The sequence below is a fragment of the Phalacrocorax carbo genome, chromosome 7 (genome assembly GCF_963921805.1).
Source record: "Phalacrocorax carbo chromosome 7, bPhaCar2.1, whole genome shotgun sequence".
NCBI lineage: Eukaryota > Metazoa > Chordata > Aves > Suliformes > Phalacrocoracidae > Phalacrocorax > Phalacrocorax carbo.
The window spans coordinates 8,141,974-8,169,434 of record NC_087519.1 but is presented as its reverse complement, the minus strand read 5'-3'; the positions used below and the strand labels follow the sequence as shown (position 1 = coordinate 8,169,434).

Here is a 27,461-nt window from a genome sequence, read left to right as displayed (position 1 = left end):
AGTAAAACTTAGTTGGAGCCTCCCTCTTGACAGCCCAGACTGCAGCAGAAACCACCTCTTCCTGTCCAACTTCCTCTTTCAAGGTTTGTTGTTTTTAACTCTTATAGGTTTTCATCAGCCATAATGCTTCTGAGAAATCAATGTCCCACGAATTTTTAGGTCAAATTATTTAAATGTACAGCTGAAGCCCTAAAAATGTATGTAATGCAAACATTCCACTGCGAGCAGAGAAGAAACTGTAATTTGAATGATATGATGGCCTTTTAGTTAGCAAAAATTTCAGAACTGAAATGAGCTGTAGTTTTTGTAGCGTGTATTATTGGGATTCTGGAGCAATTCTTTTCAATAGTTTCAGACAGAATCATGAAATCAGTGAAATCAGACTACACTTATTTAACAAAAGCAGAACCGATATCTCAAAGCACTTCTGTTATATTTTCTTACCTACCCCAACCAGATCTCTTCTATCTATCTGTCTGTCTATCTCCAGTTCTTGCTTCAGAGATTATAACACAAAGCGCAAGAACCAGTTAACAAATTTCCAGGCTCGTTCATAGGCTGTGCAACATGCTCCACAACTTCTCGCTAGTGGTTTGCAGAGAGGTTCTATGTCAACGGACTTTTTTTTTGTTGTTGTTTCTGATACTGTACTTCGCAGCAGGGAACAGCATTTTCTTAAAGCTGCTCAGCAGCAGCTCCGAGCCGCTGGAAGGTGCAGCTTGCATCTTTAAATACAGATCCATAAAGAGGAACTGTGCGTTAAGATGACTGATCTCACTAGAGCTGGTACCTCATTGCAAAGGTGATGCAATCTTCCAAAAATGTGTATCAAAATATGTGTTGGACCAAGAGAGCACAGAAACCCAGCTACGTTAGAGGAACACTCAGGCTGAAACATCAAGTGCTTATGTTGGGAAAAACTAAAATCAAGTTTGTGCAGATGAAACGTGACCCCTCCCATGCGGGTATGCTTCAGCCCAGCCTTATTCTGCGAGACACACAATACTCATTACACCACATTTTGTTTCCTGTTTGCTATTCAGACACTCATCAGAATATGCAATTACGTCTCGGGGGCATTCCAATAGTATCTACCAATATATTAGCTACTCATCAGCTAACTGTATAATACACATCGCCCACTGTGAGGCAAGGTGCTTTTAGCTTCTGTCAGATGTGATAAACCAAGGTGAGATTCAAGTAAAATAATCCAACCAGGCCAAAAAAACCCCAAACATATATTAATCTTCAGGGGAGAATCTAAGGTGACAACAGCCCATTTGTGTGAGGTATTTAGCATTAATGTAATTATTTCTGTAACCAGTGCTGTTCCCAGGAAATTCAGCTGTGCTGAGCAGCACTTAACCTTCAGCAAATCAAATCCCAGAGTTTCAAGTATGTAAAAAAAGGGGAAAACATAAATATTGGCCATCACTAAAGGTCATGGTTTGAGCAACTTCTCCAGCAGTGCACAGGAACTTTGTGGCAAAGGTGAAAATAAAAGGGAAACACAATACAGCCTTCAGCAGCCACTCCCTTCTTACAACCCCGTCCTCATTTTATTAAACACCTTTCAGGTTCTGTAAAAATTAGACCCATCAATCACTGCAAAGCCATAACTCATGTCGGAGCACAATCTATTCTCTATAATAAATGAAGCTTCATTCTGTGGGGAAGAGAGGCAAAAACATTGCACAGGAAACCTCATCTCAGATGCATTTCAATTTTGGGGTGCTAACATTTCCCGTGTAGCTATTTCCTATTACCCCACAGACAATCCTCCCTTCGCAAAGGGAAGAAAGAAAGAAAAAAGAACAGAAAGTCAGGCAAAGGCAGAAATACCACCCTATGTGAACACACTGAAATACAGAATTTATCTCTGCTACCTATGGGTATTTCAGGGATGTATAAATCACAAGAAGCACTTACTTTGTTCTTCTTGCTGCTGGACATTTTATTCCTGAGGTAGCTGAAGGTGCGACTGACTTTTGTTCCACCTTTAGAGCGGTCACTGCTGCTCTCTTCAGATATGCTAAAATCAAAAAAAGAAAGAGGTCGCTTTTATTTTTTTTCCCCCAAAGCATCTATTAAATGGATAGATTCTTTTTTAAAGGACAAATGCTTTATGGGATTGTACAAGAGAAGGCAAACCGAAGACAAAATGCCAATCCAGTAGTTTCTCAGGTTTCAAGGAATCCTTTTATCTGTTTTTAAGGAACCTCCGCTCTGAAACCATGCCATAGCACCCTCTGCTGCTCCCACGGCTAAATAACCACCAACCGGCCCAAAGCACCTGCCCATTTACATGGCAAATATTGCATATACATAGTCAGTCTTGGCATTTAGTCATCGATATTTCAGACAGAAAGGGATAGACACACACACGTCCTTTAAAGAGAAGTCTCCTTCCAGAGAAGGACATCTAGTGACTTGGAAAAGACAGTGACTGTCTTTAACAGAAACCACACTGTTTGCAAAGTGCCCCCGAGAAATGAGAATACCAATACTAAGTAATAAACAGCAACGATTATTTGCATCAATTTAGGCATTTCTGGGACGCCAGATATTTTCTGTCAGTTTTTACAGGTACAAGCTTATGACTTCTTCAGCTTCTCTGAAAGAACAAGAAGTTACGGAGGTAACAACTATTGCATTAAAGAAAAGAGTGCAGTCTGTCAATAGGAAGTACAATGCAAACCGAAAGCAGGATATCAGAGAGATGAATGCAATCAGGAGGAGAAAATAGCAGCGAGCAGAGGTGAAGTGCCAGAGCCTCTGAGCCATGAAATAAAGCCGAACCTATCAGTGTGACAGAGACTAGACACCCAGCTCCTCTGGTGCCACAAATACTCTTCCTCCAGGGAAGAGCTTTTAAAGCCAGCACCCACCAGAAAGACTATCTCCTCTCTACAGCTTGCAAGGATGAAAAGTAATGTACAAAACCCATGATGGTTTCAGCCTTTGTTACAGAAATATAGACAGAATTAACTGAAGGGAGGAGCAACTACTTTCAGTGCAAAATATAACTCAGGGTAAACTGATATTGTTTGATAATAGAGAATTTGGTATGTTATGAGCTATGAATAAACACAAAGCCTTGTTAGAGATAAGACCTAGAACAGACTTTCATATGCTGTGATCTAAAATATTCTTCTGCCTTTAGACATACAGGACCGATTTTCACAAGCCTGACAAGTTGTGGTTTCAGCTCAAGTGCCAGGGAGGCTTTTGGGTGTCCAAACCAGAGCCCACTGCAGGACTCCCACCAGAAAAAGATGAGGTACCCCCAGAATACTGTACCTCTGAACCGAGGAACCCGTGGGGCCGCTGAACGCCTGCGTACCTGGAAAAGATCAGAGGGGTGGGGGGGGTGTGACATGTTAGACTACAATCTTAGCCCACTGATTTTAAAAATATAGTTTGCATATTTGGATGGTTCAAGAGGAAGGGGAAATGTTTTTGAGAAGTGAGTTTTTAGAATAGATTTTGTGTGCTCAGGATAAAGCCTGCTCCCTGTATCCTTAGGTGCTCTCAAGTTAGACGTTGAGGTGAAAGCCTGCTTAGTATTTTTATCATTCTTCAGCTATTAAGCAAAGGACGTGCATCTGTTAAATTCATCGGTAAATCAGGGTACCTGAATCAGAATTGCCAACTCAATGACAAAAGGTACAAATGAGAATCATTCTGCCACAATACTTTTATTTACACACCACTAGAAAGAATCTATTGTACAACACATCCGGGTTTCATTTATAAAACTTTTCTGCTTGATAAAATTATAGTTCATTTTCCCATCAAAATCCTGAAGCACTTCATAAAGAGTAAGGGAAACAAGGCCAGCCTTATTCTGTTTTCCCTGAAACGTTACCAGCCTAGGGCTTAGTCACACAACTGTGTGCTTAAGGAAAGTCTGACTTTTGACATAAAGCTGAAGCCCTGCCAATGACACAAATTCCCTTTATACCACAAGAAACCTGCTTGCACAATGCATTTGGAGCAGGTTAGGTAGCTGATACCATTTACCAGAATTCTGAAAAATTAGGATGAAATGGTCCAGAGGAGAGAGGGCTTTCTCTGGAGTACCTGGGCTTGTCAGGACTCCAAAAAACCCTCACTACAAGCACTGCCGGCAGACCTATCTGAAGTTCAGGAAGCAGTGTGACTGATCATCTTACTAGGCTTCTGCATATATATGCTGAAAAACAGTACCTTGGCTTCAAATGCTGTTAACATATTAAAGCTAAGGGTGAGCGCAAAAGAACCACTTGACATCAGAGGCAAAGACAGCCCTCTACCCAAAAGCAGTAAGGGCATTAGGAAAAACCGTGCATACAATGTTATGCCTTATGATTCTAAAATACACGTTTTCCTACCCGCTGACTCAAGCGTCAATGCAGCCTGAGACAGAACTATCACTTCTTCCTATTGAGAAACTAAAATCCAGGCATACCCCATTACCTAATCCCTGCTTGAAGATCTCTGTTAATATCTCCCTTGCAAAATCTTTTGACTAATTAATGATCTATTCCAAATACATCATAGTTAGTAATACTGTAATATATATCAAACAAAGTGTACCGTTCATTTTCCTCACTGTGCTCACTTTTTATAGAGTATCTACTCCCTAAGCACTTACTAAGATCACACACACAATTTAGACTCTCAACTCCCTGGTTAATGTTCCAATGACTCTGGTTCACGTTTCAGCTCTAGTTTGCCTTTAACATGGGTTAAGTCTCCTTAGTCTTTTATTTTTTTAATAGAGTCATCATTTTGACTGCATTTAAGTAGTTCACAAACCTTTTTGTTTCTTTGCAGTTAACATAAGAAATAGCAACGAATGCTGAATCAAGAGCTGTAATAATTTGATATTCGTGACTTTTTCAGCACCTTGAGAACGAACATTGCATGGGAACTTCGATTGTGTACTATTTATCTTCTGCTGCAATAGTGTTTTATCTTAAAAATGGGGGATTCTTGACACTGGCAGGCAAAAGGGATCCATACAAAAATCAAGGTGAAAGCCGGTTTATGATTTCGCATTTTAGGTTACAATATAACATCATATGATCAACACACTGCTGCAAGCTATAAAGCCCATGAAGATAAGCATAGAAAAGCACACATTTTCTCACCTTCAGGGTTTTTTTCTGAGGTAGAAGAGGGGAAGGAAGCTTTGTTTCCATAACATTTGTGTTTTCTATCATGACCAGCTTCAAAACTGAAATGCTAAAACTGACTTCGCAACCCACAAAAAGAAGTTAGTTTTGTTCAAAGGCCAGGACTGCTCTCTATGTCAAGTGAACCTGGGCCAGCAGCCAAATTTTGGTGTACTTATCTGAACACCTGTTAAGCATCACCCACAAAAATTATTTCATATGGTAGCTGGACTTGAAATAATCCATCAAGATCCATTACACTGAAAGCAGTGACTAGACTAGGATGTTGCAAACAAAAGAAGCTCCTTAATAACTCACAACTCCTTAATGCTGGCAGTAATTAAGCTTTTGTGGGTCAAGAAATCCAAAGGCTTCATAATAATTTTCTAAAATGCAGACTGGCTTGTCCAGCCACCTGAAATCCACACCTTAAATATAAATATATCATGATATCAAACAAACTGCAACTTGCTCTCCATACCCTAGAGAAAAACAGGCATGGAGAGGTTGAGGAGCAGTAACTGAAATGCAAGTGCAATCTCAGTGCTAACACATCCACCCTCTTAGGAGAAATGAGCCCTGAAGATGAGAAAAACAAACAAGCTGGTCTGGGATTACTACATGAAAAATGCCCATTGCCAAAGCAGTCTTACGAATAGCTGTAGCTAAACCAACCTTTATATAAGGTCACCACAGTACCCTCAAATATGAGGGAATAAAACACATGTAAAGAAAGCAACATTTTTGTTTGAGACAATAGCCAACATTACTTTAAATGCATATTGGTAACAGCAGCAGTGTTGAGGGAGAGAAGATAAATACTCGCTAACAGAAATACCCCCCGAAATTACTATATCCTAACCTGAACTATTAGGAATTACTTAACTGATTAGATGCTTAAAACAAACAAAATGACACTTAAAAAAAAAAAACCAACAAAAAAAATTAAAAAAAACAAATGCACCAAGAAGTTTAGCTAACAGTGCTTTTTACCATGGGAGCATGACAATGCACAGCTGTGTGTTTGCAGCTCACTTTGTGGGGACCATGAATTGTGGGTTTTGCTAAAGGCAGAAAGAAGGACAGAGCAAAGGGGAAAAAGGAAGAAAATTAAATATGGCAGTGGGTAGTATCACACCTGGAAAGAGCACAGGACTTTCTTGTAGGAAGGGACAAACCCACGATGAAGACTGGGAATGGAAAGGAGGAGAATTTAGATACCTACAACATGGACAGCATGGAGATTTTTTTAAATTCAGGAAGCAACTAAAATCTGTTGGACTGGAAAGCAATTTCCCCCATCCCAGTATGGACACAAGGGATGTGGACTAGTTTCCTTGCAAACCTTTGCTTTGAACCAACTAATGCAGCTGCCCTGAATTCTCTAATTAGTTATCTTGCTGGTTTATTTCAACAGTCTAATAAAACATGCTTACGAAATAGGAAGCGTTTTCAATTATCTTTGATAAGCCTACTTAAAAAAACAAGAGGTGTCTAAATTACTTTCATTCAATCTTCAGTCTTAGTTGGGTTTCTTTTAGCAATGGAATTTGCAGGAGGTAAAAAAGCTACCACGTAACACTTGCCTGTTTCCCAACAAAACTGTTCTGATTATATCAGGACCTAGATACGAACACCTTGATGATTTAAGGTGCTTGGCTGCAATGTATGCTTTTTGCTCAGCAGGGGAACTGAGAAGCTGTAACCAAGATTTTCAGAATTTTATAATCAGGGCTTCTCTCCTCTTCTACTTCCACTGAGCAATGGACTTGCTCTCACCTATGGAGGGCAAGGGACTACCTCTTCTGTTGACTCCATGCACCGCAACAGTCTCAAGACAAGTATTTTGGTTTTAATAAAAGGTAATGACTATATTACTGGTCAGAGCAGCAGATGATGATATTTGCCAAATGGATCCAGGCCAAAACTAACCGGAAGAGACGTGAGGGTGCTGATATACAAGATTATAATCTTTAGATTATAATCCTTTTATTCTTCACTATTCATCAGTTAGTACTCAGATACAGGTCTAAAATAATGCTGTTAGACATCATGCAATGGAAAGGTTAGTTCAACGTTTGAAAGGTGAAACTTCAAGGTCTAAAGCAGAAAACCAGATTTCCCTTTGTTTCCACCCATAATGGCTGCAATGCACAGAAAACGATTACTTACTATCCAACTCCTCCTCATCATCACTGGAAGAAGAGCCAATAGAAAAGAGAGTTTTAGACTTAGGAATGAGTGGAGAGATGCTGAAGGAGAAGGAGATTCGCCTCGATGATCGAGTCCGGCCCTGGGCTGAGAAGTGGGTTAACAGCAGACATTAGAGCATGCTTGAAAATGCATTTAATAATAAAAAGGAGAGGAAAGCGGCCAAAGCAAACTAAAACCAAAGCAAAGGAAATGTCTGCAAAGCAGCTGGCTTCAGAAAAGGCACCAGAAACAAAGAATTAAGAACGTGCAAATTCCAGACGATGCAGGTTTCAGAGGATGCAGGTCTCACTGCATGCATAAGTCGAGGTTCAAGGACTTTCTTATCTTTGCTATCATCTTCTTATAGGAGGTCTTAATGAAGACTTACATGTGAACAGTTATTTTCCCAAACAAAATACCAACATCATAGTGGATCTCTGGACAAAAGGCATCTGCCTCACTGAAATAACTAACAGACAATCAGACTAGAACAACTCAAGATATTTGTTTAAGGGTGTTTTTTGCAGTTAAATGACACCAAAGCTGCTGGGTATAGGAAGGATACTTTATCTGAAGTGTTGACTTTACCTACCTAGGGAGGTTCTTGCCACTTCTACCTCTAAAAAACCCCAACACCATTTCGGTAATGCTATGCCCTTAAAAGCTGCCAGTTTTAAAATGGAGAGACCTAAATTTCTTTTCATTTCTGCTCCAAAATAAAACAGAAAAAGCCAAACATCTTTTCTCCTAGCTTCTTAAAACTCACAGTCCTTATTTTAAAGAAACTGCCTAATCATGAGAAAAGCCCCTCTCTGCACCCTCTCCTGTTCCTGCCTGGAAGAAGTCTACCAAACACAGTGCCAAATTCAGCAGTCTGTGACATCAAATCTTCCCTTATCAGTAGGATAATGACAAGTTCAGTCATCTTTTCACAGACATGTTACTGCTCTGCCTTCTGCTTATTTCAATTTGTGAAGTTATATTTATCTTCCAGTACTATGCTCTTTTCCAGGAATCCCTGCTATTTGTTCATGCCCTTGTCTGCAAACTTTGCAAATTAAAAGGGTTTACTGTAATTCCTGTTTAAAAATAGTTTATTTTTAAGAGCGGCTCTTGCATAGCAGCAGCTTTGCAAGAATTCTTTATAAGTACAGTCTTCTCTGAAAAGAGATGTAGGAGCCAGCTAGCCACCCTTAACTGATATTGCTACACAGCCTCTGATGGAGATGCTCAGGGGTTGTATTTCCCAAACCTTCTCATTGTACAAGCACAGGTGGAAACCTCTGCGCTGTGACCTAAGCAATGTCAGGTTGCCGGATACCCATCACTCACATGGAACATCAGTGTATCCTCAGGAAAGACAACTCGAACAGACCTGGGGAAACTCTGCCCCGGGACAGGTCTGACCTAAGGGTCCTACATTAAACACCTTCAGTGCATATATTCAGGCAGTTTTAAGCCATTCCATGGCACAACTAAATCAGTTCGCTTGCACAACAGTGAAAAGAGCCTAAGTATCAGGGCTAAACTTCCAAGAGAAAGAAGTAGCAATTATTACTCTCTTTGAATAAAATATGTCCTTCCAGCTACGTACAATTTTTTGTATTGCTGATATACCCCCAAACTAAATTCAGAATATAAAAATATTATCTGAGGAATAACCAATGCAATGCAAAGCAAACTTCTCTGAAATTTTCCTTCAGCCATTAGTCTTAAATGCCAAATGCCTAGAGGGAATTCGACTAAAATTATGTGCACACTTTTCCAACGTAAGCAGAACCACCCTACAGGGACCCAATGAAAGGCATTTAAATTGAAGAATCCCTAGCAAGATTCATGCATTAATTTTGCCTAGACTGCCTTTCAAAGGAGTTGTTCAAGTATTCCAGGCCTGAAGAACATGACTAGGCAACACTTCTTTCTTTCTTCTGTAGTCTACTGTCTATTTAGACAAAAAGTCAAGATGAACAATAATACTTTACTGTAAATAGAACCACCTCCTCCAGCACAGTTCAATTCAACTTCCATTTCAGTGGTTTTATTTATAGCAGTTCCTGGCTTTATAACAATGCTCCACACTGGAAATTTGCTATTCCAAAGCCTAAAGCAGTCTTCCGAGCACTCCAGCCAACAGCTCTTGTGACCTCCCTCTATAAAATGCTGAAGGATTAACAGTTGTGAATGGCCACAGCAGCTCTTGGAACATCTGAGACATCAGATGGAGTGCAGGCTACAAACTCACTCTTGGAAATTGCTCCTGCCTCAGTACATACGACAGTAAACAGGAAAAATAAGAGGAAGCCCTCCATATGTTTAGTCATTTGCATTTAGTTTTTAAAGCTTTTGCATAGAACATGTTGCTTTCTTCCCGTTCAGACACATTTGCAGGGATCAGAGAATTTTTTTTAAACACCTACCACAAAATTATGCAAGTGGAATGAAGAATTAAAGTTTTCTTAGAATTCACCTCCGTGAAATCATGGATTTATTCTTGCATAACTCTAAAGTATTCTGCTGCAATAATATGAATGTCAAACCTAGGTGATACAAGGGAGTTTATACACCGAGAACTTGTAAAAGGCACTAGGCTGCTTCACATGTACTTATGGTCACAACTCGAGTAACACTTTTCCTCTTTCAAAGTGACTGAGGAAGAATGATTTACTGAAGTTTCCAAAGTCAGGAAAGTGCTGGAGTTGGGAAGAGAATCCGTGACCTAAATTTTCAAGGAAAGTAATCCCTTTGGATGCTCACATCAACCGCTTCAAACGCACTGATCTTCAGAAACCACCTTCCTATAAAAATGAGGCCCTTCTGAGGTGTCGCAAATTAACTACTGAGAAAATAAAGCTTGCAGAAGCATTAGTAATTTTTAACTTCAGTGTCCAAAACTCTCAAACATCCGCCTCAAAGCAGATGACTAACCCTGCTATTTTTTCCACAGGCCCTCTGGAAAGCTTACTACACCTTCTCTTTTCCTTCTCTCTACAAGATCATTGTGGGTAGGCCGACTCTAGAAGAGGATGGGATAATCAAATCTGTTTACCACCAGCTCAGGCCTCAATGGCATTTTTAACATGGGTCATAGGACAAAGAAGAGGAGGGGAGCAGCAAATTGTCCGATTCCAAGATGAAGGCACAAATCCTCTGCTGTCCTAACCCCTCACCATAGGCCTGAAAGTCTCAAGGGAGAAGGAGATGAGCCACAGCTGGCCAGGCTCTCTCTGCCACCAAAAGCATGTTTTCTGGGAGCTAGCCGAGTTATTTATGGTGTTTGGTTAGCAAGTGGATGCAGTGTCAATAAATTGGTTGCTTAAAAAACCCCAAAACATAACGAGCCCAAGGAGAAAAGAGGGTTCGCCATTAGACAGAGCACGAGCAGTCTCTTTGTGGGACATATCTGACCGTTTTGGTTACCGTTGCTGGTGGACATATCCATTAGGCCATATGCTTATTAATCATGGAAGAACAATGGCAAAGAATTAAAAAATGTCTTTTACAAAGCATGACCTCTGTGAGCTTCCTCTAGCAAGCCTCCTAAGTGAATAAAATGCCTTTCTTAAAAGCATCTTCCCCTTGTTCAGCTTTGCAAGGAAGAAGTATGTTAATAAAGAGGAAAAGATCGGAGTCCATCACTGATTGACAAGATGTGATCTAAAATGTCAATACAGTTTCTGGCTGGCAATTAATGTAATGAAAACATATGTAACACAGCCTTTCCTAAGCACATCCAGCTGCAGCCTTTTGAACTACTTTTCCAGCTGAAAGAATCAGTTCAGTCAAGTTGAAAAATTAAGTGCTTGTTATCACTTCAGTTAAGCTAAACTGAAAAATTTCACCTAATCATCTTTTTTTATTTTTGTCAGGAATGAGATTCAATAAATTACACCCAACTGCCGCAAAACATTGAACTAAAAATAAAATAGCAACTTCCCCAATGATACCAAGACATGGATTCTCAAGTTTTCATATATCAACTTTCAAAAAAAATAAAAATCGAGAAGTAGGAAAATAAGATATGAAGTTGAATTTACCATGACATCAAAGGAAGACTTTCTGAAAGGATACAAAATTCAAACTTTTTTTTTTTAATAACAAACTCAATAAATCATAGTTTTCGAACCAGCAGTCTAATTAAGAAAAAACAAGAAACCCAATAGAACTGGAAATACCAGGAATACGTCAGGAAGAACAAAATATGGAACTACGCAGAATGGTTCTCCCTTTCCACTCACAAATCTGTGCAGCAGTGAAACATGTATTTCACATGGTGTAGGAAAGCAAGAGCAGGTACGAGCAAATTCTGCCTTGGGAAGTAGCAAGACATACTTAATACAGATAACAGACTGGATAAGGATAAGGGAAAATTGCGTTACTCACTGTCCAGCACCGGTTTACTAATTGACATTAGAGACATAGATTTGGTCAGTGGAGATGAAACAGCAGAAGAACAGAAATTAAATCCTTGCGGTTGCGATGTCTGACGCATCTGCAGAACAGAAAATAACCATGCTGAGCAAATATGTCAAGCACAACAGCACCATCCCAACTACAAACTACAGTTCAGTGCTCATGTTTACTGAAATTCTCGCTTTCAAACAGTGGAAAATTGGAACAATCCTGGTATAAGGTAATAGGTGAGAAATGCAAGGACCACGAAAAATGCAATTGGAGTCTCAGGTGAAATGCAACATTTTGGTTTGTCTTTTAAGTGTAAGACAACTAATTATGCAACACAGACTCTGGCTGCTTGATTTTCTTGCCAGATATTACAAGGTGGATATTGTTAACAGTCTAATGGCCACTGAAATTACTGCAGTCATTCCAACTCCTCAGCATTAGTAGACTGTGGTTCAACAGGGTAAAAAAAATCTGATGCTTAGTGTGTTCCCCAAAATGCCATTCCTCAAAGCCAGAGAGGATATGAGAGTCTTGACATAACAGCTCTTACAGGCCAGATCTTGTAAGACCCGTTTACTACCTCGATGTACAGGTGACTCTATGAGGTAAATAGATGGGCTGGCTAATGATACTGGCATAAACCCAGAAAATACTATGGCTGAAACATCAAACTCGGAAATCCAGGGTATTTACAGTATTTAAGACTATAATTGCTTCTTTAATAAAACTAAGCAGACACTCTCATAATATCATGGCCCATATCTCCTTAATAGCTATCATAGACTTCTGCTCCAGAGAGATCACTCAACATTTTCTTAATATGCAATGAACATTTTGCTTAACTGTTGCTTATAATAATGGGCCTTTTGATTCTGGTTAAGCCTATGAAAGGAAAAAAAAAAAATCTTTATTTTCCTCCTACAATATGAAAACAAACCTGAAAACTTTAACAGATAAATTACTACTTGGTACTTGTGTGTATTTCAGGTGTGCAAAAAGGCAGCATAAACTGTGGAAGCCTTACAACACCTGCAACTGATAGTACCACTACATCCATGCTAAGAAGTTAGTAAGTTTTCCATGATTGCTTGTGCACTCAGTGGAAGAAAACTGGAAAATTTCTTGTTCTCCACCCTAAGACTTCACCTATCAGTGACATTGCCCAAAGAACCAAGCAGCAAATTTAACATAGGGGAAATTCCTCTGTGTTGAAGATGGAAGACTTTAATGATATTACATATAGAGGGTGGAAGCCTTCACAGTGAAACTGCGTCTTGGGAAAATTACTTCAAAACATTGATGTAGCATATTCTAGAAATCTAACAATAATTGGACAGCTTTACCTGGTGATCATAGTCTCTGATTTTCCTTTGCTCGAGGTCTTCAGTGAGCAAGACCAGGGACCCACACTGATTGCTGGCAAGCGGACTCCCTCTGAGGTCTTTGGAGCTCAGAGAAGAAGCCTCCAAGTTTGTAGAGGGCTTCTTGTTCTCACCAGAGTCTCCAGCAAGGCCTTCTAGGCTGTAACTGAAGAGAAACCATAGAGGTTAGATCCTGACAAACCCTTAGGGACTGGTGTCTTTCAGCACATAGCACCTTCGAGAGTAAAACACAACGCAGTCACTAACTGAACTGTGCAGGGAAATGCTGATGTTACTCCTTAGCATGTTACCTCTCAATAACCAAGTGCAGACAGCTGTGGAGGGATTTCTGTTTCCTTCAGAACTCATACAGCAGCATCTTTCTGCTTCTAACGAGACACAGTTGTTACTGCGTGCTCAGAGCAACCATTCAAACTCTTGGTCAATAGGCTTTCCCACTTCTTTTTTTTCCTCCTTGAACACTGCACAGGAAAATTCTAGAAGCACTCTTCTGAAAATGTTGATATTTCCACATATTGTTTTTGCTAGCTTTTTATTAGGTTGTCCCTGGAAATAAAGCCACCCATATTAAACTACCTCGTACAGCACAGTGCTGCCTGTCCTGGACCACCACCCCTCCCAACAATCACAAAGTCAGCTCTGGGCTGCGTGTAATGTTCATCTCTGCAGACACATCCTCTGAATCTATTTAGCACTTGCCACTGCACTAAGTTTCAGCACCAATAATGTCCTTCCTTCTGCCAAAGCTGACTTCTTTTTTTCCTTTTTTTTTTTTTTTAATTCAATATATATTGCCTCCACCAGCCAATCAACCCTATTTTATCATTTGCTGATGAAGCTAGGTCTGCCCAATGGAGGCAGACATAATAATTTAAAGCTAAACAAAATACCGAACTTTTGGCTTGCAGAATTAGTAGTAATAAAAGGTTTAGCCAACCTCTGTAGAGACAGCTGCTGACAGACATGATAAAAAAAGCAACCTCTACTGAAAACATACTAGTAGACTCTCTTCTCACCTACACAAAACAGTCCCTCTTTTGCATGTAACTATTTCCATCTGATCTTTCTTGGCTCCAATATTCTGCTTCTGACCCTCCTGCTCCTCGAACCCTATCATGGATAGATCAACTGCAATGCGAGTCTGGGTTGCAGGGTAAGTTCTGCAGATTCACCGCCTGATAAACTAGCACAGCTTTGTGGCTAATACTTGATTTTATGCACACAAAGTCCTGCTAGCTTGAAGCAAGGCCTACCCTGGATATATATCCCAACTTGAGGCTAGCTGTGACATCTAAAGCGGCCAGCAAGCTGACATACAGCGAATGAACGGGAGAACACCCTACAAATTGTACAGATTATTTAAACAACCAGGAGCAGCTTTAAATTCAGGTAGATTTGCACAGTAGCGATTAATGTCCCACATTCCTTTAGAAGCATTAAGTGGCTGATAAATATGCATCTTCAAAATAAAAATTGCCATAAACCTTAAGTAAGAAGATTTAGTAAAATTTTAAAGACTTTTTTCATGGTAGTTAATGAGAAAGACAACTGGTTGAGGCATTCACAATTCAATCTGCTTTAGGAAGATTTTGAGTCAACCATGTATATCCATAGCAGGCATTACAAAGTTTATTCTAAAACACATGCAAAGAGAAATCAGTCCCATTTCTATTGATTGTTTAGGGCAGAAGAACTTTTTTCTTGCATCCCAAGGTGATAACAATGGTGTTACCTAGTACAGAAAAAAATCAGCTTGTTGTGACACAAACAACTCAAAACTGCAAATATTACCCATAAAATATGTATCAGTGGGTGATACTGGTCTGTAATTTGTTGGTTGGGGTATACAGACCAACTGTAATTAAATCTGTAACAGGAAGGACAGATTAACTTCTTTCTCAATATCTAGTCTTCAGAAGAAGAATTCAATAGCTCTACCCACGACCAGCAAGAACTGCCAGAGGAAAGCTACAAAGCTAGAAGATCTGGGAGACTGGGTTCCAGGCAACATCAGGCAAAGATCTACCTGCAACCACCAATCCCAACTCGGGGACTTTCTACAGAAGATGCAAGCTTTAAGAGCCTGGGAAATTTTCATCTGTGGCTATCAGATTGGTTTTCACAGAAAGTTTTACATGATTAGCCTCTTAGAAAAAAAACCTAGATCTTTCAATTTACAAAGCGCAAGCCTTATAATCCTTTAAGAGATCCATCCAGAACAAAGCGGTGCTGAATCACATGAACTCTTTTTTTAATTCTTTGGCTGTCACAATTATCATTATGATCATTGCTGTGGAAAAAACATGCCTTAAAATCATCACCAAACAGAGCAGCTCAAATCAACGGTGCAACTTTTTAACATTCGAGGCCAATGAAAAGCAGCTGCCACCTTCACCTGCACCCCAGTTCAGAAGACCCATTCCCAAGACTAATTGCTAAAAAAGCAGACGAAGCAGAACATGTGCACACTTCAGCCAGAGCAGCAGAGGAAAAGGCGATGCGCAAAAAGCTCACGACAGGGTGTTTGCAGAGCTCCTTTGCTGCTGCTGCACACTTATTTATACCATACCTTCTACAAGTAAAGTCAGGAATCATGGCAACGAACTGTACGCCAGAGGGACACCAGCTCAAACTAGGAACATCAAAAGAGGCAAAGAAAGGAAAAGGGCTGCGATTATTGGACTGTTAAGGAACAGGGGAATGTTAAAAGACTCTCACTCTTGCATATCTTAAAAAACATAACAACAAAACACCCAAACCCGAACAAATTCAGAAATAATGCAGTAGCTACTATATATTTCTGGCTGCTAGAACACACCAGAGTGCCCCAAGTGACTGAGGTTACCACCGAACGGGTAGCAGGCCAGCCCATGCTTCCCCCAAACCGATCCCATCGGTGAGTATACAATGTACTGGAGAAATTGCTCCTTTTGGGAAGAAAAGTTTTTGGGGAAAACAAGGCTGAAACACAACAAAGCCAATTTTGCAGAATTAATCACACATGGCCATTGTGTTAGTAATGATTAGTATTTTCCTGGTACCTCTGCTCCCCAAATCAGAAAAAGAATCCCTTACATATATTTAAACATTTAGGTCCCCTCCGTACAAGTATGAATAACCTCAGGCTACACTTGGGAAAAATGAGGAGAGCGTTATACTCAAGTGCTGCACAGCAAATCAGTAAAAGAGGCTGGAAGAAAAAACGGACTCGCCTTACTATTAACTTGGGATTCAATCAAGAGTCCTTCAAACAGTACTTGGACTAGAAAACCTTTCAGCTCCCATACCCCAAAAGAGTCCCAAGTTGCCTCATGAAAGACATAAGAAATGTAAATACAGAACGCAAATATTTCGGCTGTTATTTTAAATACTGCTTTTGTTACCTTTTCTCTGTCAGATCACAGCCCAATTGCAGGTTTTGCAGACACAGAGAAATCAATCTCTTGTCAGCTATGACATATAAAGGATCCCTAAAACCCTGGAAAAGCTGCCTAGGAAATGTACGCTGTCTGAAGGGAATTTTGCATCAGGGCAGATCTGCCAGAGCAGCACTGCGCAAATCCTGCCCCCAGCCCCGGGCCTGCGATCCGTGCAAGGAGGGGACATCGCCAGAGCACGGTTTGCTCCAGGCCAGGAGCCTACGAAAAGGGCAGAACAAGTCTAAGCACACCTGGCCCAGGATCTGTGAGTGCCAGAAGCCTCAGAGAGGCACAAAGGCCCTGGCTGCATCATCTCATGCCAAGTCCTTGTATAGTTTCCACACACAGTACAACACTGGAAACATTCAGTAAGGGTTTGATGGTTGGTGTTCAGTGGTGGAGTTCAGATAACCACTACCTGTTTTATTAAGCACATTAATTAGGTGAGGATACACCTGAGTACCTGCGCTTTTCACCCCAAAGCTCCAGGTGTGCTTCACCAGTAGCTCTCACCACAGTACCATAAGCATTCTTCATGAAGACATACCTTCCCATAACATGCCGATATTTCCATGTACTACTTCATCGTCATCCAACTAAACTACGGTGGCAGATGTAAGTATTAGTGAGGGATGGGGGTGGGACTAAATACTTGCTTGGGATCATAAAAGGACGCAGTCCTGGCCACAGTAAACCCATCTCCATCATACATCTCAGTCTGCACTCTCAGGCTTGGGTTCAGCCTCCGAGCAGGTCAGTACAAACTGCCCGGTGGAAACTAGACGGAGGCTGAGGAACTATCCCAAGGAAGGTATCGCAGATGCTTCCCCCTAGACTAGCTTGTGGCCCCAAGACTACTGGGCTCGGTGGACCCTTGGAACTATGCTTATGTTGATTTGTTTGCAAAAGTCAGTAATTCTTGTGTTGTCACCTTTCAGCTGAAGGGGAGAGGATTTTCTCCATTAAATAAATGATGCACTTTAAAAGATGCCTCTGTTCCTGATCATTGGCATGTTATAGTGACAATCTCAAATGCTAAAACTGCAGGGAAGGGAAGCAGAAGAGTGGAGGGAGGGGAGGAAGGAGATGAGCTACGCATGTGTGTAGGAAGAAGCCTGTAAGTGGTGGAAGGTCTCAGAGAAGGAAGACGACCTTTTGACAAGGGCTGTGGAAAGGAGTCTTACAGAATTAAAATCCTGCTGGGGAGCCACCCACAATCTGTTGGCAACACCATAAAACCTGAATAAGATCAATGTGGAGCATGCAAAACCCCTGTAAAGATGACTTGGGGAGAGGAGATGAGCTATTCTGTACATCAGCCTTGTGGGAGGGCATAAACTCTTGGAAATGGTTTCAGGCTGTTGCTCTGCAACTGTGGTTAGAGAGGATGAGACCAACACAGCTGGGAGGCCAGGGAAAGAAAAAAATAAAAGAGAACGCTTATGAAAGAATTAGCACACATTTCAGATATGACTAGGTATTTTAGGTTGCCTATTTGAGGCATTTTCTTTGTTCTGTGTGTAAGCTCAGTGTCTCAGGATATTATGACTCTAAATACTAACACAGGTCCTACAGAGGAGCCCCAATAGACAACTGGTAAGAAGATGTTCATTTGCATGAGGCGAGATGATGAGCACTGCCCTTCTTCCTCTAGAGCACAGTGATGCAAATGAAGAGGCTTCATAAAAGTAAAAAAGCATGTTCTTTCTTGTGCCTTTTTTAAAATTATTTTTTAACAGCTCTCTCCCAAACTGTACAACACTGCTCATATAGCTTCATTTATGCTGATGCATGGCAAGGCACGGTGACTTTTTGGTAATAACATCATGGCAACCTGTTTTCCGTACATGGAAATATGGTAGCTTCTTTACACCTCCCCCCCGCCCCCCACCATAACCCCATCCATTTCAAGGGAAACGGAATCCCGAGTTAACCTGCCATGGGAGGAGAGGTGGCAGGCTGTGGGAGATGAGAAGAGGTTGAACCACTGAAGGGCAGAGGTTAAACAACTTCTGTTTTTAGCCTAAAAACATACAAGTATGGACAGTCCACATGTCTGCTGTGTCAAACACTAAGTGTCCTATTTTATATGTTAATAGACAGTGCAAAGTTTGTGAGTGAAAAATGCGTATCTGCATGATGGATGAGGAACTGAAAGTTTGCTATACAGAAGAAAAAAATAACACACATGGGAAGTAAAGAAAAAAAACCCTTATTTTCTACTTTTTAGGATGATGGTTTTAAAAGAACAGCAGAAGAGCAAAATTAAAGCCATTTAATTCAACCAGCTGTACATCTGCAGAGTATCCTCCAACTCTGAGATTGTTTCTGATGCATCCCCTCCCCAGGTGCCCCTCCTGCGAGTCTTGGCAGGAGTCTCTGACGTGCTTTAAATCCAAATTACACACATGCTCGCAGGTAAACAATTATTTTAATACAACTCCAAATCTTACACAACAGATCTCTGATATTTGAGATTTCTCCAAGTTATTAACAAATCATCGTGCAGAACATGGCTTAAGCATGTGCTCTGTGGGTCAGAAAAACTGCCCTGGGTCACACTGGGGAGGGAAAGCAGCCAAGCTGGACGCACAGCTCTAACGCCAATGCTTCAAGAGGTACTAGAGGTTTACTAACATGACAGTATGGAGTTAGTACACATTCAACACAAAATGGTTAGTCACATTAGTTGGCTTTGTACCTTCTCCTATGAATGGGAGGCTTCTTTATACCATCCCCCAGAACTCGCATTGAACTGAAAATGAATCATGGAGAGTGATCAGCAGCTTGAATGGAAAAAAATGAACAAATGGCAGCTGAAGGAATAATACCCCCAACAAATGAACAACAGAGGGAATGGATGTACAGAGAAAACACAAAATTAAATACTAAAGGAAGTCATGAGCCTCTCTTTTCCTCTCTCTTTTACAAATAAGTTTGGGGTTTTTTTTAGTGCAGAAAGGTTTCACGGGTATTGACCACGTTGCAATTTAGCTGCTCCTAAAGCCAGGTCAGTTTAAAGTTTAGATAAGCACAAACTATCTGACAGAAGCTGCTAGCGACTGTGATTAACACCAGTTCCAGTTTTGCAGTGCTTAATCCACCAGTGAAAAATGCCGGTGTTTCTTTCCTCGGAACTGAACGTTAAACACACTGCATCATTGTTGAAAGACAGGCATTTCAAATCCGCTATGAATGTCAGGAATTAACGGAAGGATGAACATCCTTTTGTGGCAGCCTTGTTCGTTTTCTTTGTATTTTTAATAGCAAAGTATAGGCATGAAGTTTATCTGTAAAGTTCATTTGAGGAGAGAGGGGCAGCAGAGGGGAAGTGAGCACGTTTTCACATTTTATTTAAGATGATGACATTTTTTCTGATCTTTTCTGTGACAAACTTTTATGCTCGACCCTCTTACAAAGAAAGAGCACGTAACACTGGAAAAGACTAAATCTTACAAAAGATTTTTTTTTTTTCCATAGGCTCTTTGGGTCCTGTTTCAGCAGCTCTACTTAAGCTCGACTTAGCTACCTTTGCCATCAGGGGAAAGACTATTTTTGCTGTGGATGGGGCTGGACAGGATGTGAGCCTTTACCAGGACAGGAGGCGCCTCTTACAGCTCATCTGACCATGCAGCCTGACAGCCCATTCCTCTTCCCGGCTGCACAGCCCAGTTCTAATCCTTGGGTTGGTTTTGGTGGCAATTACACTTTATTTGGTTCATTTTCTGCTCATTTAGTGAGTGCCACCTGCTCACCTACGAGCAAAGTAGTGCCATGGGTGGCCAGAGGAGCAGAGGGTAGCAGAGGACAAGGGGTGGCAGGCGGTAGGAGCAGCACAGGTCCTGCCCCTCAGCAGGACAAGCCTTAGCTAAGGCTTGCGCTGTTACTTGAAGGTTTGCAAAAGGCAAGTCACAATAAGGCTTTTCCCCTTTAAATGGAACTGTCTACTGCATGGGAAATAAATGAAGAGGCAAACACCCTGAATTTAACTGATTTGTACGAAAGTAACTTGGTTTGGGCTTCACTTCCTCAGTATTTGTTGTTGCTCACTAAGCAACCAGAATCTCAACATCACAACAGCCACGTATGAAAAGAAAAAAGAAAAAAAACCCTAAAACCCCCCAAATAATCCAAATTCCTGTGTAAGAGAAACATAAAACCAAACAGGAACCAAATCAGCAGCAGAGACCCACCCAGCTTTTCCTTTTTAATTAACCTATGTGACTGCTATCCTTATGTAGTGGCAGCTATATCTTAGAACATATGAGAATAATTACTGTTCCTTTAACTCAAATTTTCTTACATTTACAACGAATGTATTTTCCCATATCAGAAATGGCCTCCAAAGTCTGACGCAGGAGAACTTAACCCCATCTGTTAAGTGTTAGCAGTAATCGCCAGCTATGCAGTTTATTACCCTCAGAAATCCTTACATAACAGGTCCTACATGTGAAAATAGATCTTTCCAAATGAGTTTATGAGCTTATGGACTCATTCTGTCATAAACCTGCACGTATATGTTATGCTGACTCTTTTGTAGCTTTAAAAAGGTAGGTATTACTTAATTTATTTAAATATTACCTGGGGACCAGGAATGAAGCCAAAAAAGGTGGCAGTGGTAAACAACAACAATATTAATACTCACAAATTTTTCACCCCTTAATACTCAGAGGGTCCTGAACTTTTTTCAACTTTGGCTTTAAAATCTGAAGGGTCTATGATATTCCTTTAGTGATACTGACAGCTTCTAAGGCGTAAAGGACACATACATTTCGGATGGGAGGCAGCTGCCTCTCACTGGATTATCCAAATGGGACAGTAACAATTTACCAGGAACCTGTTAAGAGTGGCCAGTTTTAATTTAATGGCATCACCAAATGCAATGGCTCTGCTTATCTTAAAAGCAGACCTGTGGCCATGAAGATGGCAGCAGGCAGCCTGGGGAGCACTGCACTGTACGCCTGGGCTTGCAGCCTCTGTAAGCCGCAAGTCTACGCCGGAGGGGTGGGAGGATACGGCACCCTGACCCTGCTAAAATAATTGGCCACTCCTGCTCTGGGAAGCATTAAATGCATTAAAAACACTGGCCAAACCTGCAGTGCTTTCAGAACACACGGGGTTTGACCCCAAGTGTCCAGCAGACCAGAAGCTGAACGGTGCAGAGAACGGCAGGAACCTTACACCAACTACTTTATTCGTATGCGTTTTCCTTTATTTCATCTTTTTGCCCACTCAGATGTGGGGCTGAGCACCTTTTCCTCCCACAGTCACTTGGCACCAGCATTTACATGTTACACCTCTCCCTGTTGTACCTTCTGAAAGAGCCAAAACTTCCCTTTCAAATCTTCTGGGGCAAGTTAGATGGGATTTACTGAGCAGAGACTGAGGTGGAACCAATTCCGTGAAACAGCGACTACCCATCTCACCACTATGCCAAATGAGGAGCCTCCAAAAATTTAAAAACCTCTGGTGCCCATGCTATCTTTAATAGAATCACAGAAATAATGGTCATGGTTTTTTTTTTTTGTGAGAGATTTAACACTCCAATAACTCCTTTAACAAAGCCCTTTGTATAGAAAGGTGTGGTGATGGTTCAAATGAAAGACCTGTCCCAAGGTATATCCATTCGCTCTGGAACGCTCAAGTGTACTGTAGGTATTAAGTACTTTAATCCTGAAAGTTAATTTAAAAAAAAAACAAACAATCGTTAGGAGATTTTCTTGACCCTGTTGAGTGAGAAAGGAATAATCAGAATGACATCCTCAGTTCTCTGTTTTATCGTGTGAGCCCAAAGCTTAGATAAATATGCATGAGTGGGTACAAAGTAAATCAAAGCAGCTCTTCACTCACCTCCTCTGATTTATTTCTGCTTCATTGCTGGCATTCTTCCCTGGCCCCCAACTGTGTCGACGGAAAGGTGACAGTGGCCGCATGGAGTTTCGTAAGATGGAGGAATGGGTGGGCACATCCGTGATACTGTCCAGCTCCTCTTCCTTCTCTCCTCCCTCTGCGGCCACCATGTTTGTGCAGCTGCCATCCAGGCTGTGCCTGTCCTTGGGCTGGACGAAGTTCACCATCGGCGGGAAGGGAAGGAATATGTCACTGCCCAGGGATGAGTTCCTCTCCAGGGACATGGTGTCATCGGCAGAGGAACTGGAGCTGGTGACATCACATGCAGACTGCTCCTCCTCAGGCTGCTGTGGATAAGAAAAATCAAAACCATATTAAAGTGGAATTATAGAATGGACCTTCAAAGACCACCTACTCCAAACCCCCTGCCATGGGCAGAGACCTCGGTTCACTAGATGGGGTTGCTCAAAGCCCCACCCAGCCTGACCTTGAACACTTCCAGTGAAGTTAATACATTTAACATTTTAAATAAATGCAAATATTTTATATTTCGTACAGGCTGAGAGACTTCCTAGCTGACAGCATGACGGAAATTAGCTATCACAGAAGTGAGACTTTGGCTCTGGTTCCAAAAGAGGCTGAAATCCCCTACAGTGCAACCTCTTCCACCTCGCAAGTCCCCGGTTGCCATAACCCTGGGCTCCCAGCTCGGGTCCCCTGCCTGCCTTCCTCTCCCCGATTCCACGTTTTATCCTGCGCAGCAAACCCTGCTCCTCTCAGCATTTCTGGCTGAACCTGTTATCGGTCAAGGCGCCGTAAAACTGCCACAGGTTTACCAGGTTAATGACAGAGCGATCAATGGGGAACTGGGTCATCCTGACTCCTGACGACAAACTCCAGCCTCTCCTTTGGGACCGGGGATGGGTTTGTAGCGCTCAGCCACGAGAGCTCAAGGGCAACACGCTGTTCCACTACATCATGCAGCACTAAAGGGACAATTACACAGTAGCAGAAAACAGAAAAAAGAAAAGCTGAAATCCCCATCCCCCACTACTTTCCATTAAGCAGAGAGTTAATGCCAGGGTTTGCAGCATTTTTCAAATCCAACTGTAATTGAAAAATATCGTTCCACAGGATCAGCCGCCCTGTATTACGGGTCTCGAGTCATGCTGCAATTTTTTGGTTTAGTTTGCTCCCAAAGCACTAAGTGGAAGCCAAACTGGTTCTCTTTGGCCAAAGGCCACATGCTGACCGTACAGCCTGAGAAGAGCCTAAGCATATTCTGTTCCCCGTGGCTAGCATAAAAAAAACAAAACACAAGCATCTTTCTGACATCACCTTCAGTCTGAAATAGTGTTTGCCCTGAGGGACTGACGTGGGAAGTTTCAATTTATTCTCCTACAAAGCCCTGCACTGTATCATTTAAAATAATAATAGGCAGAATGATCTGTCAGATCACATATAATAGACTATTCAGCAAAGCCACAGCAGTTAATTGTCTTCAAATAGCAGGCTCGGTGGGTCTCGGCAGAAGCTGAGCGCTCAAGGAGCTGCAGGCTGTCGGGTCTCTTTTGGCAGAAGACAACGGGCTACAAAATCCCATTCTCAGAGGGGAGAGACGGGCATCAAATCTCACGTGGGACAGGATAAAGGGGAGCGGCGCTGCCCCACGGCACTCCTCACCTCGGATCCCACCGCCCTGACTTTGTTCAAGCCCAGGAGTGTTAAATGCATCAGACACACGCTTTTCTGAGCTTTTTTTGATGGGCGCACATTGTAAGCTGAAAGCTTCTTGTTAAACTGAATAAAAAGAAACTGAGATGTGCAAAAAGTATTCTAATCAAATATTTTACTATTTAAGGAAAGCCCTGTTTCAAGTCTGGCTATTTTTTACTGTTGTTTCAGTTTAACAGGTACACAATAATGTTCCTAAGGTGGTTTAAATAAATGCTGTCACACTATTTTCCCTCTCCCATCCATCAAATAGAAGAAAAAAAAAAAAGACAGCACCCACAGCACAACACCAACGTACAATATACTTTTTAAACACAAAATAGTAAAAAAATACTAAAATATATCCCTCCAAAAGCATTCATTTCGTGGTAAGGAATGTCAAATATTAATGGTGAATTTGTGTAAATACTTTAATAGTAAACTTATACTGTAATGTAAATTATTGGATTTGACACATTTAAATGGGAAGCGTGGGCTAAAACAAGAGAGAACTGAAATGGATGCCCTGTAAAGATTTTGACGACGTTTGGCGTTACTCAAGATAATCTGATATTTGTGTGAGTCATGATGAGAGCTTACTGAATTGCTCAAATTCAGACAAATTAAGTAGTCATTATGTGGCTAATACTCCTTCAGTAGAGGAAACTCTGCTTTGCCTTTCTGAGACACAGGAAAATACTGTTAGACATTAGGACAGCACAGCAGGGGAGAGAGCACTACCCGCCAGCTGTACAGTGGAAGGATGGGACAGTTTGGAAACATTAAACTTTGATGCAAATCTAGCAACAGTAGTGCAGAACATCAAACTATATAGGGAGGAATTAAAGTAAAAGAGGAATTTTTATTTCCCAGGTGAGACTAATGCTCCAGTTTAAAATGCTGAACAAAGACCGTTTCCCTAGCAGGGAAGACTGAGGGTTTCTACTGTAAAGTGCAGTTCAAAGAGATACTTGAAAAATCTGAAATATGTTTGGTCCATTTTAACTTTTACCTTGAGCATCAGACTGACTACAGAACACAATAATAAATTCTTAATTTATTTATTTTTTTTTAAACGAAGCAAAACAGTTAATATGAAAGACAAGGACTCTGCCTGCAAAATGCCAAGTGTGGCTGACACATCCAAGAAACATCTATATTGCAGCCACCTCTGCAAGAAATCAGCTGTCTGGCCAAGTGCCAGTCAATATGCATTGCTCTTTAATCCTATCTGAGTAAGAAATTACCCCATTTTCAGAACAGAAATGGTTCTCTAATGTGTTCTTTTCCTACAGAAAAAAATGCAACATAAATGAAATATTAATTTTCTTCAAGTTAAGCTTGCTGCATTACACCTCAATGAATTCAACCCTTAACTGTGACCACAGAACTCAGGGCTGAAAAGAGCCTTTACAGACATGCACCAACGAGCATTTTCTTTGCTCTCAGAAACACTTGGTGAGAAGCTAGCAAGAAAAAAATTATATAAGGCACAAAGAGTGAGTTTTCTGAGAAAGAACATATGAACTTCTTCAGGAATAGGGATAAGGGAAATTACTAGGGTGGTGGGGGTGTAAGATAACTTCTTCAACTAAATCCCTCCATCTGTAGGAGGGCCTGATAAGTGGAATTAAAATGCTCTTTTGATCATTTTTGTGATGACAACATGTGAAGTGCTGAGACACAAATTACTCTGTCCCCTGATCTTCCACGTGAAGCATTATTTACAGTGTTACAGTTTTTAAGATGAAAAGATTTAAAAAATTAAGCCCTGGCATCCTGAAGTTTATCTGGCATACTATTACAGTAAAGGAGTCAACATGTTGGGTTGGCTCCATATATAACCCAGCAGAGTCCTCTTCTATTTGGATATGCCTATGGCTCCAGGCTCCCTAAAATGAATGGCCTATTTATAATTTATCATCTTTATGATTTGGAGTGGAGGAGTCTTCCCCTGGTGAAAACGCCTCTTCAAACTTTTATTCCTTTGGGTTTTTTTTACATGGTGGTTGGGTTTTTGTGTTGCCTGTTTTTTTTAGTTGTAAGAGAAACAATAATTCTGAAAAAATAAATAAAAAATATTTAGGTATTTGTGTATTTCCTTGAGCAAACTAAAACAAAGGCAGAAATTAAACTTAAAATTCAAGGGGTTGAGTTGCAACCCCTTCCTTTGACAATGACCTATGGGTTCCTGACTTCCCAAGGGCCTTTCGTCTGAATCATTTCCCCAAGAGGCACATTAAAAAACTTCCCAGTAACGCTGAATTTCAGTGGCAGGTTAAAAGTTAAGATGAGCAAAGCATATGGGCTACACCCCAGGACGCTGCCAGATGATTGTGAGAAATGACCTTATGCAGCATTAATCATTGAAGAAGGAGGGTGTTGCAAAGCCTGCCCAGATGGCTGTCTGAGACGGAGAAGGAAAAGCAGGATGATGAGGACATGGGAATGAAGCGCTGACGCAAAAAAATAACATTTTGCTGAAGCCTTAGACCTCACATTGGAAGCAATTTCTGGATTTTAGCGACAGCCTCTGAAGTCTTTTTGAAAAATCAAGTCAGGTTTTAGCGCTAAAGCTCTCTGAACTCGGCAGCTCATGTTACACAGCTCAGCGCGTGTCCTTCAGAGCAAAATAAAAAAAAAAAAAAGAGACAAGCACAGGAGGCGGCAACAAGAGCATGCACCAAACACCAGGGACAGTTTAAGGTACCTACAGATTTTGTGACTCCACAGACCCCGATCCTTCATGGTCCTGGGACAGAACCAGGGCTTAAAATCTGTAATTTCAAGTGATGGCTATGGAAGCAGCCTGAAGACCCTGGCCAGACAATGGCTTGTTCTTCCTAAATTCCTTTTAATGTATTAAGCAGTTAACAGAGGAGGAGTGATTTATACAATGAAAACAACCCTAATAGATGGAAGTTCAGCTGTTGCTCCACACAAAAGGGAAACAAGAACAGGACTAGTAGTAACAACAATCATCATGACACTGAGAGGTTCGAGATCCTCTTTTTGTTCATAACCATGTTCTTTCTCTTCCCAATTTGATATGGAAATTTTACTATTTAATAGGCTTATAACTAGCCAACTACAACCGAGACATGCATCTTATAATATTTTGCAGAAGAAAGATTATATCCAGCACTGATATATTTTTAATAACCACTAAAATAACTAGCTTTTTTACCAGCTGGGCTCAGTAGCCTAAAAGGAAAAATACTGAATTAAGGAATGAGCTCGCATGACTAAACTAGTGTCTCTGGTCCTTCTAGAAGTAACTTTAACTGTAGAAAAGGTACTCAGATAAATTTTGAGAAAGGAGACATGAAATTGAGTTAGTCAGC

The 27,461-nt window shown here is 41.0% G+C and overlaps 1 protein-coding gene across 8 annotated transcripts in view; it reads right to left on the bottom strand.

Annotated features, from left to right (window-relative positions):
* The window catches only part of AKAP13 (A-kinase anchoring protein 13), a 222,893-nt gene that overhangs the window by 32,486 nt on the left and 162,946 nt on the right, over positions 1-27,461 (bottom strand). For 5 of the 8 annotated variants that reach the window (XM_064456196.1, XM_064456197.1, XM_064456194.1 and 2 more), the window contains 7 exons: positions 22,405-22,751; positions 19,256-19,309; positions 15,705-15,767; positions 13,097-13,280; positions 11,733-11,841; positions 3,301-3,343; positions 1,930-2,032 (listed from right to left, as the gene is read on the bottom strand). In XM_064456196.1, coding sequence (XP_064312266.1) covers positions 1,930-2,032; positions 3,301-3,343; positions 11,733-11,841; positions 13,097-13,280; positions 15,705-15,767; positions 19,256-19,309; positions 22,405-22,751 — 903 coding nt within the window. The remainder of the gene's footprint in view (positions 1-1,929; positions 2,033-3,300; positions 3,344-11,732; positions 11,842-13,096; positions 13,281-15,704; positions 15,768-19,255; positions 19,310-22,404; positions 22,752-27,461) is intronic. The other 3 variants (XM_064456199.1, XM_064456200.1, XM_064456198.1) reach the window with 2 other exon arrangements.